The 13,192-nt window shown below is 36.3% G+C and overlaps 1 protein-coding gene across 4 annotated transcripts in view; it reads right to left on the reverse strand.

The window, feature by feature from the left end:
* LOC124408236 (RNA-binding protein Pasilla) overlaps positions 1–11,978 on the reverse strand; it is a 28,511-nt gene extending 16,533 nt beyond the window's left edge. For 2 of the 4 annotated variants that reach the window (XM_046885008.1, XM_046885009.1), the window contains exons 1-3: positions 11,612–11,977; positions 7,440–7,586; positions 3,103–3,269 (exon numbers count right to left, since the gene is read on the reverse strand). In XM_046885008.1, coding sequence (XP_046740964.1) covers positions 3,103–3,269; positions 7,440–7,586; positions 11,612–11,729 — 432 coding nt within the window. In that variant the 5' untranslated portion in view covers positions 11,730–11,977. Of the gene's footprint in view, positions 1–3,102; positions 3,270–7,439; positions 7,587–11,611 lie in introns of all 4 variants that reach the window. The other 2 variants (XM_046885006.1, XM_046885007.1) reach the window with 2 other exon arrangements.
* Between the last annotated feature and the right edge of the window lie 1,214 nt (positions 11,979–13,192).

Genomic DNA, 13,192 nt, shown 5'->3' on the forward strand with positions numbered 1-13,192 from the left:
GCAGTTGAATCTCGGGTCGAATTGTTTCGTTCCATCTACGTCTAAAACTAGCCAATAACTAAGGTTGCATTAAAAACTATACTTTCAGATGGATATGGAGCAAAAAATGACTTGTCCTTCCTGATAGCTAACGAACGTCGAGCAGCAGGAACGTCTCGTCTCGTTGGACCCAACGCAAAGCCGCGCGGAAGAAATTCCAATATTTTTCAATTTAGCCAAAGAAGCTTGCATAGACTTGAGAAGGTAGACTGCGCACGTAAGGGGCATTGAAACCAAAATCTAGATTCTTGTAACTCGGAGCCTACATATTGCATGCGATATCGTCTGCGAAAGCATAGGATATCTTATGAGACATTTGGAATCTCTGTTTCAAGAATCGAAGCTCCGGTTAGAAATAGAGAGTCTTTGTCTATCCACATCATTGTAGGAAGGGGCTGGACGGAAATACGTTTTTTTATATGGTTAATACAGACTACCCCTCAGTCATCAAGCCCCCCCCCCCCACCCCCCGGATTGCGAGAGAGCACGGACGGCGACCAGACTGGCGCTGTCCTTCACGGCAAACTTCAAGTGAACCGTAATAGCATGCAGTCTATCTCTATGAGTCTATTGGAGCTTGGGAGAGCCTACGCTGGCCTTTTTTCATGTTCTTCATCGAGTAGCGCCCTCTGATACGAAATCAGTTTTTGTAACTAAATTTCGAGGTCCTTGAAAGGTAAGCGCATGTCTGTAATCGACCAATATTCTGCCGTAATTAGCGTTACGAAAGCAGTGAATGATACAGAACACATTTATAAATGTTGGTTTCGTAATAGATCAATAGTCCAAACCAAAGAAATTATAAACATCCGTGATGCTAAATATGGAAGGATATTGCTTGGTTACCGACATACGTTTGTCGACAAAGTACTTCGAAAATTAGTTCCAAAAACCTATTTCATGACAGAGAGCGGTACTACGTCAGGAAGACGAAGGACGCCAGTACGGTCTTATAAACAGGTCTGAGAACTTCGACCCTAAATCCGTGCCGCATCTGAGTACACTACCAAGTGAGGTCTCTAGTTACTAGTCATAGCGCATGCGTGAGTTTATTGTGCGTCATAGTAATAACCATGTTTATGCCTATTTTTATCGCACATCAGCCTCTTAAATCTCAGCACCATCGAACCAATTGGCTTCAGTTATGTCACGCGGAGTTCTGTAGTAAAGGGATAGGAGAGCCAAGATCATGAACGCGAAGGTGGGCTCCCTCAGGGTACCGTTCCACGTCAACGACAAATCAACGAATCATGGAATAACCGAACAAAATTTAGTTACTTTACGAATTCCCATGCCTTATGTCCCATACGGCCCCCTGTTACTGCCTATTCAGTCGATACAATAAAAGTATCACTAGAGATCACGGTGACCGCCAGATGGCGTCAGCTATGCAGGGTCTGAAATCTTTGAAATGCATGGCAAGATTATGTCAAAGGTGCTAATTTTTTGTTTCTGTATAATGACTATAATCTTCTCACACTTCTGCGTACAAAACAGAATCTTTAAAATTTTTTGTATTGTTAATAGCAATAAGCAATAAGTACTGGCAAAAGTAGTAGAATGGCACTGTTTTGAGATATAAGTTCAATTACATTCTCAAGAAAAAACTAAATGCTAATTATTCGAGTGATGTGAGACAGAAGTACAACAATAACGCTGAAAAGATAGATAATTGCAATTTAATAAATAATATAAAAGTTATATTATTCATTTTCACTAAATTTCAATATATTGCGTTTTACATAATCGTTAAATATAGAATAAAAAAAAAAAAGGTACTGAAACTGTGTGAGCTAGACATTTGAGAATATTGATTGAATATTTAATATTATTAACATCAACTGTTGTATTGAGAATCCTTTTTGAAAAATGGAATCAGTGAAATTAATAAAATAATGCAAAAGTTGTGGAGTAATAATTTGTTCATAGAAAAATTGAGCGCACAGATGTTCAAAAGTATTGAAATTTTCAACGACAATATATGTATACATTTTATTAGCTCTATATATTTAAATGAACAAAGTGTTAAAAAAAATTTTCCTCAGGTAAACGAATTATTAAAGTCTTGTCTTCTCACACAATGATAAATAATTCAACAGACAAATAGATAAATAAATATTTCTCATTTACTGAATTTCAAGGTTTTAATAGGTTCCCAGCGTTCCTTACTAATGTAAGTTTTCTTTCTTATGCTTAGTCATATCAATTTTTGCAAATCGAAGCATTAGATTTTGCAAATACTTTCATGAAATCGTTAAAAAGAAAACGCGAGGTGTTTGTATACTCACTAAAATTAATGAATATCTAAGTTTTTGCCATATATTTTTTGACTACTGTCAACGTAACGTATATTTTCATCTCAGAGAAACAAGGGGCTGGTCCCACGTGGTAAATTCCGAATAGAATAACACAACGAGATGAATATAAATTGGCGCCATTCTGCTTCATTCATCAAATGATTCACGTAGTTTCACATAAAAATGCTCCATTTTGTAGCGAACTTATATATTAAAAAAAAAAATTACTGTTAGATGCTAGAAACCTCGCGATTCGTCATAAAGAAATTATACTCAACAGAGTCTTGATGAAGTGTGACGAATAGTCGTTCAGTAAAACATTTAACAGAACGCTATCAACGTAATTGGGAATCTAGTAATTTTTGTTTACTTTGCTCCATAGTTTCATGACCATACGATTTGTCATTGTCAGGGGACAGCACTCTCAGGCTCCTCTCTGGGTTGGGATTGCATAGCCAGCACTGGCTAGAAACTACTGAATTTTCAGTACCCGGAGCACAACTGATGCTAGTGCTCGAGGTTCGACTGTATGTGTTCAGAAATATTGTTTGGCAAACAAGAAAAATTTTTTTCAAGAGCAGATTGCCAAGAGATACAGAGGAATCACATCGTTTTGTTGACGCTTAATAATTATCTTAGTGATTTTGAAGGGGTGGGATTATCTTTAAATAGTACAAACGAGATTGATATCTTATCAATAACTTAGATCGATTTAAATTAAAATTATAATTATGAATATGAAGATGCAAATGATGCTGATCATTACATTTAATACCTGCTTGTCTCTCTCTGCGGTCGTTTTACCCGAGTCAAAATCAACTGTGGTTTTTGATGTGAGGTCTGGTTTCTCACGAATTTTTTCCATTATAAAATCCATCACAGCCATTATAGCGTCAACGCTGCCTGTTATCAGGCAAACTCTTTCCGTTGTTCCTGGGAAACGAAATAATAATCGTTAGAAGATGAAATAGCATGATTATCAGAAAGCGATATTTTTAAATGCGAATGATCTTAAGGTAGGAGAGGTAGGTAGAACTACTTGTGAAAGATTTTTTTGAAATTTAAAAAGAGTTTCATTCGCAATAGGATCTACATCTCTGGAAAATTTTAGAATAATCTTCACACAATCTGGAAATAAATTATGTTAAAACTCGGCTGCTTTACATGCATCGCATATGCCATGTCGCTGTTAATGGCATATTCTCACTAAATAACTTTGATCTCTGGATAAATTTTGATGAACAATGAATATGCAATAAACCAAAAATATTTTGAATTTTTCTGATCAGGTTTCAGAATGATTCATACGTTTCTGAGATATTGATGTTCAAAGTTCAAAATTCATGATAAGCTTCCACAAGTATAAGACTTGGAGAGAATGGAACGGCAACGTAGTAGACTCGACACATGTCGAACTGACTCGTTTTCCTTGTTTATACGGACTAACTGGTGACACGCACAGTGAATATGTGTTTGTGTGTATACGTGTACTACGGAAATCGTAACCAAAAATTTTTCTAATAAATTATTTTTGTTAGATATTTCAGCGCAGAAGTTCCAATCGTCTTGCGTAAAATTATTTATAATTCTATAATTAACTCTACACAACGTATAAATCCTTTGCTTCTTTTTTGTTTTGATGTTTTCTCATTTCGCTGAATTTCAGTTGCTCCTCAACCATTTTTCTCCTTTTAAATATCCCTTTGTATCGCACTAAATGTTCCATATTCGCATTCGACATAATAACTTGCTCACAATTAACTTTCGCACTGTTTGTCATGGAATATTGTATTTAAATGAATAGATATATGCACACTCTCCTGTGCGCTCTTGGAACAGCTGACGTACCGATGTCGCTACGATCGGTTATTCGTCTCAAATATCATAGCGTACACCTATCTGTATATATATATATATAAAAAAAAAAAAAAAAAAATACTCATTTAATTATTTCATTTTATTCGTATCATGGTTCAATTAATTATTGGTCATGAAAATCAGTACTGAAAACAAAATGGGAACATTAGGGTGACGTGATACTCTTCATTCGGTAACAAAAACTGTTTGTAATATGAATGTATAAATCCGTAAGGTGTACGAATGAAAATGAATAAAAAATACTTCAATAATTGGTAGCAGCCTTTAAATATTTTTTATAAATACCCATTATTCAGGAAAATTTTTTTTTAAGTATTTTGTAACGCTAGCTCTGATGGAAGACAAAAACAAAATTCAATTTCTATGTAGAAAATAAAAAAATTGCGAAAATTAATTTATCCTCAGTAACGACCTTCAAATAAGCTGTTAATAGCCTGGTCTTTCAGGAAAATTTCATTTTGACTATTAGGCATCGGTGTGTCAGGTAGGAGATGAAAAAAAAAATTTGTTTCAGATAAACTATCCTTAACACGTGAATTGACTCATTTCTAGAATGTATCAACATTTTTTTCTCTCTAAATATTTTTTTATGCTCTGCGCTTCATGGAAGTTTATTTCTCTGAATTTGGCACAGAGTTTTTAGACGAGAAGCGAAAAAAAAAAAAAACAATTTTAATATGCCGCAATATATGATGCGATATTAAAACAACTCATTTTACCGCATCTAAAATAAAAGAAATTCTCTTAACTTTTGCTCACTTCGGAACTTGGATACTACTTCAAGAATGGATTTAGATTTGTTTTTACCCCTCGAAGAAAGTACGACTAGTTTAGGCTTAGAAGGGTAATATGTAAATTACTTAAAAATAAAATTATCAAAGAATTTATGTTATAGTTTGCTGATTGGAAAATTGAAGAAAATTCTTTATTAATTTAAATGTTCGCCGTTCTTGAATTTTCAATTTTTGCAAATAACGGATAGCCGAATCTATTACATAAAGTATATTCATTTCTAATTTATACAGATGAACTTTTGTCGTGCATCTGCTGATTTCTTCAAAATTTTGTAAGCTTATAATAATTCATTTGGATTCCACACAAAAAAACTCGACACTTGTACTTTTCTGTCACCAAAGTTTCAAAATTCTCTGATAATGACAGAGTTTTTTATGTACATATATTACCTATTTCAACTTCAAAAGTTCAGTATCATACAGTTATTTATCACGCATAACGAATATTAAACATTTTAATGTTTTTAAATTACATTTCTTTAGTATACGTTAAGTAACAAATAAGCAGATTGGACAAGGTGGTTAGTAACGCTACGATAACAAAACATAGAAAGAGAAATGTATTATTTGGCGACTTTAGAACGCCTTTGAACAAGTTTTGAGTCTGCTAAATATAAGTATACGAATATTTTCCTTTATTATGGATTAACGAATTTGAGACAATTCTGATATTGCGAAATAGTTAATACTCATAAAAATGCAATGCCACATTAACATTGTGAACTTTAACATCAATAATTCGGGTTGTTATTTTTTAATTTCTCAATAAGATAGATAAGTAAATACTACTGAGACGTTTGAACGTTAAAAAAAAGGCTTAATTGGAGTTTTTTCTTAGAGAAATTTGATTTGATTTTCCAGTTATTGACAATTACTATCGCTGTGTGAAATTTTTCACTTTTAGTAGACTTTAACTAGAAAAATACAATTTTTAACAACATTTTTCAGATTCCAGGATTTCTCTGAATATGACAGCACTCAGATTAAACTAGCAATTCCGGCCTGTATTCGATCAGAATTACATTGCTTGCATTTCTTTACAGAATAGTTATATCGAGGTTGACAAACAGAGGCTGTGCAAAAGAAGAAACTGATTTAACCAGAAAATTTTTGACACACTCTTGGGCCAAAACAGCATAATCCATGTTTTCAATTTTTACTGAATGAGCGTTCATTGGCAAGAAAAAGAATGTTGAGAACTTATTCCCGATATCTTTTACAAAATGTTTTATTTTTATAAGAATATTCTCAAAACATGCCGGTCTTTACAACTATTTTTCCATTTTCCATCAGTATTTGAAGTTTCGATCGATGAAGCATAATCGATAATTCAACTTTTAATTTATTCTGTGTTCTGAGAATAAATGAATCTACATTAGCATAATATTTAGTAAATATTTAATATTCAATAAAGGAATACGATATAGTGGATTCATGACCGCAACGATATGACAAGGTAATGAAAATTCTAGTCTGACCTTCATAGGTACAAAAACTTAATTCTCTCATACAGATAATCTTGCCCAATGCGGACTTTGGTATTTTTCACGCCCAACATTGGTAAACTCGCCGTACAGATGTCTCAATATCATAAAGTACAAGCATTTATATTTAACACAACAACAGAGTGGCAGCAATGAAACATTGATTGTTGACTGAAGATAAGTATACAGTTCTGTAAAAATGTTGAAACTTCTTCAAAGTAAAATAATTCTCATATCTATGTTTCAACGCAGACGGTAACTGTCCATGGAATTCGACAAACTTTTATAAACGATGTAATGCGTGCATATACGCACATTTCGATATTGAATTGGAATTAAATAAAATGTTCAATTAATATTTAACAGTCGTTACGTTTTCAACATATTGGATACATTATTACCGGTTACCAGATTAAAACGAAAAATCGATTTCTAGATGTATCAACTACTACGTAGTGTTACATCAACTTTACGATGCTTGAATCAGTAAAAATAGGAGAAGGGCCGTTCTTACATAAGGGCATGCAAAATAATTGCCAGATCGAACAATATTTCTACGTTTATATTTGAGTTGCCTAACTGGAAAATATCGAATTACGCTTTATATTGGGCTAATTCATGGATCGGAGTAAGCCAAACATTGTATAATGCCAAGAATATTAGTATAATACAATATTAAATAATTATGGTGAAATACGCGATCACTTGATTCGTTCAGCTGCAGGTAAATAGAATCTGTGCTACTACGCAAATATCTAAACGCATCAAAGCTGGCTCATGAATACATGTATTTGTGTCGAATTGTGCTTAATATGGGATAGGCGTAAAAGTGAAAGTAATAGACACAGATGATGAGCAGAGTAAAGGTCAGTAGAAATTGGAAGGTAGTTAAACGAGTTTAGACAATTCGTCGAGAACTTTGAATCAATCATTACAGAATGTTGTACCTGGGTAAAAATCGTGGGACTTGGACATCTTCACCCGTGCTCCTGTGTCCTTTTGTAATTGGGCAATGGTTTCCCCCCCTTTGCCAATAATTGCTCCAGCTGCCACGCCGGGTACCAATACTTTGAGGTGATACGTGCCATCTCCACCTAAAAAATATTTCAAATTTATATTTTAATAATCTTCGTCGATATTCACACTATAATATCACATAATATACATTGACAACATGAATTTCGTCGAGTAATATTTTCATTATAAAATGTTTTGACTACACGAATTTCTACTTAGCAGATTTTAATCTAGTCCATATATATTAAACACACACACATACGTGTAATAATAAGTTTACTCTATTGGCACAAGATTTTCTCAGATGATCAATTTTTTAATCTTATCATACGATAGCATATAAGACAATCCTAAAAGTCAATATCCAACTCATATATATATATATATTGTAATAGTTACATGAAAATAGAATTTCGAAAATTAATCGAGTACAAGTAACTGAGATATATCAAAATTTTTTGGGGACAATTTAATGATTCAAGGTAAGATCCGTGAAATTTTTTTACAAGGCTAAAGTTAATAACGTTAATGTAACAGAACTTCGGCAAGAAAAAAATCATCATTGTGTAATTTTAGGATAACTTTAGAGGAATTGGCTTTTCAAAATATGAGTATGTTTTGTTTGTCCTGGCTGACTAAATTTCAGGTTTCTTCCGAACCTAAGAATGCGAAGTAATGAGTTTTCCGAAACATGCATCGTTATAGTGACATTAGGAATTTCAACCTCGTATTTTTCTTTAACTGAATATTTTTAGTTCATAAGACATCAAATTGACCTCCATACGTAATTACATCAAGAATATATAGCTTGAAATTAGCAACATTAACACAACGAAGCATGTAAGAAAAAAAAATAAAAATTTTGTGATGACAAGTTCCAAATATTTTCTGAGGAATCTGATATGTGAAATATAAATTTTATACGTCATGTATGTACATTACGATGAACCGGATTTCAATAAATTCTAATCTCACAAAATAACTGGTTTGGCCAAAAATGCATTTTTACGATAACTTTAACAACTCAAAGATCTTGGATACATTTAGTGTGCACGCTTGTAACAAGAAAAGTGTTGAAACTAAATCATAATGAAATATCAGTTAAGAAGGTGTAGAAAAGCAACTGAATATAACCAGAATAATATTTCTTTGAAATCGTACGAGATAAGCAATTTTTTTGACAACATGTTTGTATTTCATAATAAAGCATTTTCCTACTCGTTACGTACAATAACATTTGCATTAAATATTTTTTTCAGTAACCAAACAACGAAATGATGCTTTTTCTCTGTTATTAAATTGATGACCCAATCTAGGATTTTGCAGATATGTGGATTTACTGTTCAACGTTAATACGCTAAAATATGACTTCTTTTGCACGATTTGGTGCACGAGTAAACAAGTATTTTTAAATTCATTTCAAATTTTGTTTCAACATTTCTTTGCTGGAATGTAAAATGATAAATGGTCCAGGAAACCACGACATTAAAGGTTTTCTCAGGCACAAAATAAGGATTTTTGGATAAGCTTTTTGACGATCCACAACTATAGGAAAAAATTTTTAAATATGATTTTTCCAAATATTTATAGTATAGCTGGCAACTTCACAATAAGATCTCCATTATTTGTTTATTCATCATTACAAATATTACTACCACACTGCGACGCTGAAGCGAAAAACGTATAAAATGGTTAATTTTTTTGAAGTAAAGAAAAAAAAATAACAAACAATACAGTTTTTCAATACATTTTTTGTGATTTTTTGAAGGCATCTCCTGGAGCTGTTACGTGACTTTCATATCACCTTACCGAAAGCAAACTATTTATAAAAGACTCAAAATTCAAAAAAATGTAAATGAGTATCAATATTTCATATATTGCTGATATTTGAGTTACTAATTAAAGTAAAAATAAAATTTTATGATATTTCACGACATTTAAGAATTTTCTGTTTTTTTCAAGTCATCAGAGACCCTGTTAGTTTATTATTCTACACGATTGATACAAAATGCTGGCGCCGCTACTTCAAATATTTTAATAAAGTTCAATAGGATTAGACCTGGCGATACTCCGTTAGAAAAATAAATGAATATCATCTGTAAACTAAGCCAGCCCACATTCGGAGAGATATGAAAGGAAAAAAAACTTGCACCATTAAAATGAATGACTGTTGAATACTGATAAGGATAAAGTTAGTAACTTTACTGTAACGACGCATGTTTAGGAAAAATCGTTACTTTGCATTTTGAGGAATGTCTGAAATTTAGTCAACTGTCACAAACAAAACATACTTATAATTCGAAGAGTCAACTCATTGAAAGTCATTTTCAAATTACGCAACAATCAGTTCTTTCCTGATGTTTCATTACATCAGCATTAAAAACTTCAGCCTTGTGAATACTGACAGGCCATACGTATGCAGTTTATCTGCAAACTTTAATATGTATAAATTTATACTTTCAAGGGTTTGAAGGGATTTCTTTAATTGTTAGACAAGCTGGAATCTATTGGCATGATTCTAGACAGAAGCTGAATAATGAGGTGAGATTGAAGAATGTGCCTATTGCGTGAGTACTCCGTGTAGCCACTGCATCACATATTGAGTAACAAGGAAGATTTCGATCATGATAAAGAACCTGGTTGAAACTGGTTTTATTACGATTGTTGTTATTCAACATTCATTCAGCTCTCTATGGCTGGATAAGTAGCAATACATGTGTATTATCGAAAAAATTTCGGTATCATTTGTCAGCTAAAACGATATGAATGAGGAAAGTGTTGTTGCCGAACGATGATTTGAGTCATTGGAAATTACACATACAAATGCAAGAATAATTAATGTTACATAATATTTTTCCGATCATCCGTGTATATTATTACTTCCATAAAGTCATACTGCAAAACAAACGAACACTCTTATAGCTTCAACGAGTTATTGATACACGTTGTGTGACCAGTGAAAAATGTATGAGCAATAAAAATATAGTAAAAAATTGAAAGAAACGCGTTAATGTGAATTATTATAATGAAAAAGGTTTGATTTTTCGCGGTCGCCTCCTCGCGTGCACGAATAATAACCTTCAAAAACCGGTTGGCAAACGGATTGAAGAGTCGTTCGACGACGCCGCGGTGGAAATAATTGCGAAATGGTAAATAACTGGGGGGAGTTTCACAAGATCGAAATGTCGGAAATACGCGCGGAAGAAAGGTGTGAATGATAAGCGAGGAAAAATATTTCGATAAAAGTTTAAAGGCCTTCGGTGTGGCAGAGCCCGGTGAAAAATGCAAACAGCTGTTTGACAGATGGGAGGTTCGTATCGGGCGCCTGTACACTCTGACCTTGACCCATGACCTCGATGTGGCGACCTGAGAACTCACCAATATGCCACATCTTCAAGTCGATTGAAACCGTGGCACGAACAGAGGATATCCGGACGGAAAAACTTTAGGGAAATGAGGAAGGATCAAGGGGCGCGGAATTATCGCGGGCTGTAAAAATTTGCCAAGTCACCGAGTACGCACGTCACCCGCGGCCGGACTACGATTCTCCATTAACGTCAAGCGTCGTCGCCCACGCAAACGGACCGAACGTCAAATTCAAAATACGGATACCCGACTAGCGTAGAACGTCAAACGTCGCCGCATCGCACGGAATCGCGCGCGCTGCGACGAACACACGGCTGACTGACTGCCGGAGAACGACGACAGATGCGTTGGGCAACGACGGACGTGGTAGTAGAGACACTACCGAGAGAATGGTGCACTCTGGCGAATCTGGCCCCGTTTGTTCGTTCGTCGCTTGACTCCCGACTCTCCAAGTTCTATTTGACATTTGTCCTTCCGAGGTGACGAAGCCCGAGTAAAGGGAATAGAAGGAATTACGAAAGGATGATGTACGCCGTGTCGTGGACGACAAGTGGGAGCGAGAAACAGGGCTACGCGGAATTTGGCTTGTCAAACATTCCGTGGCACTAGCCGCGTCAAACGCAATCAGCTCAAATGATCCCTCGTCACGATACATCCGACATCGTATGTACAAGCGTAAATCGAATCGCTTCGTCTACGACGTGATATGATTAATACTGCATAATTATGAAAATACCTGAGCCGTAGTGTGACCTTTTCGTTGCGCCGTTTTCCACGTCGCAGTCTAGCGGTCGTTTTCTTGAATCCGCGATTTCTGGGGAGGGACACGTCTCCATACCCGAGTCAGCGGCCATCTTTACTTCGTTGTTTCGCGCACACGAACCAAACAGCGACGACGACGACGACGACGACGACGACCGACCGACGACGACGGCGACGGCGACGGCGACGACCAACCGAACGACCGACGGACGGACAACGACAGACTCACCGAGAAACTCCACACACTTGAACGCCGCCACAACCTGTACACGTCTCACTGGCAACTGATCGCAGCTCCCTCGGAACTCCCTCGCTAAACCAGCTGGTCGCCTCTACGACCGCGACTCCCTCCCTCCTTCTCCCCGCGCTTTGCCGCTTGTGTACTTCTAGTTCGCTTTGGCTCCTACTATCTTTGACGGACGTCCCCTCCGACGCAATTCTAACACAACTGTCTCTGTCCAGATCCCTCGCTCTTTGTCGCATATATGCCGATGGATTATAGCCTAGCTTCATTGGCGCATCTGCGATGCTTCTTCATCTCCTACGCAGCCGTCGTCCTCTCTGTCAAAATCCGCTATTATTAGAAGGGCACCCACCGACTTGCCACAAAAATGGTCAGCAATTACCGCCAATCGCTTGCCGCATTCTGACATTAGCGCATAATGGCAGCCGGCTAACGGAGGGGGGCATCCGGATTCCCGTATCGATATATTCGCATGGACGAAACTAACGAGCAGGAGAAGCTCCGTAGTAGCCCATAACGAGGGAAAGGGATTTATTTTTGGGCCGTTGCATTTCGCAACGCGTATATATTGCTGCGATGTCGCTTTAACCGAATGGCATCCGTGCTGCCGGACAAGCCGCTAAACTCGCGTTATCTAAATATTCCTTCTTCGGGCTTGCGATAAGCAACGCTTATCACTGCCCGGGCAGGCGAACGGTTCATGCTGAAATTTGAGCTCACATTTACCCTGGGTTATTGTCCGTTGCCTACGTGACATCTCCGGGTGCTGAACTTTTGGCATAATGTCGGAAGCACGGTAATGTACGGGAAGAAAGCTTCGGGTAACCAAACCGTATTTAGGTCAGGCAAAAATCCATATTTCGTTGAATTTTATCAACGCATGTATACGCTGTGTACAATGTAGCACATACATGCTACTTGCGGGCAAGCTTGTATCTTTGCGAGCAATCCTCTCTTCGTGGCTGCGGTTCGTCGTGTATTCATATGTCATTGTGACGAAAAAACAACAATAGCCACACGTATGTGGTAGGTATGATATCACGTGTAATCATTCTTGATTGCAAAACGTGTGCGTCTCACATAGAGCCGACCCAAGTGCATCTGATACGCGCGCTTTGATTTTTCACATCTTCATCTCGATGAAGCGCTCTTGAATTATTGGTAGAACACAAGTTTCAAAAAGTTCGGTCATTTTCGTAAAATATTTCCTCCGGCTATCGCCGATACGCTCAATTTCGCCACAAAATATGACGCTACCTGAGGTACAACATGCCTATAGCAGATCGTATCGAGCGATTTGAAACGCATGCG

This window comes from Diprion similis, chromosome 7 (genome assembly GCF_021155765.1).
Source record: "Diprion similis isolate iyDipSimi1 chromosome 7, iyDipSimi1.1, whole genome shotgun sequence".
Lineage (NCBI taxonomy): Eukaryota > Metazoa > Arthropoda > Insecta > Hymenoptera > Diprionidae > Diprion > Diprion similis.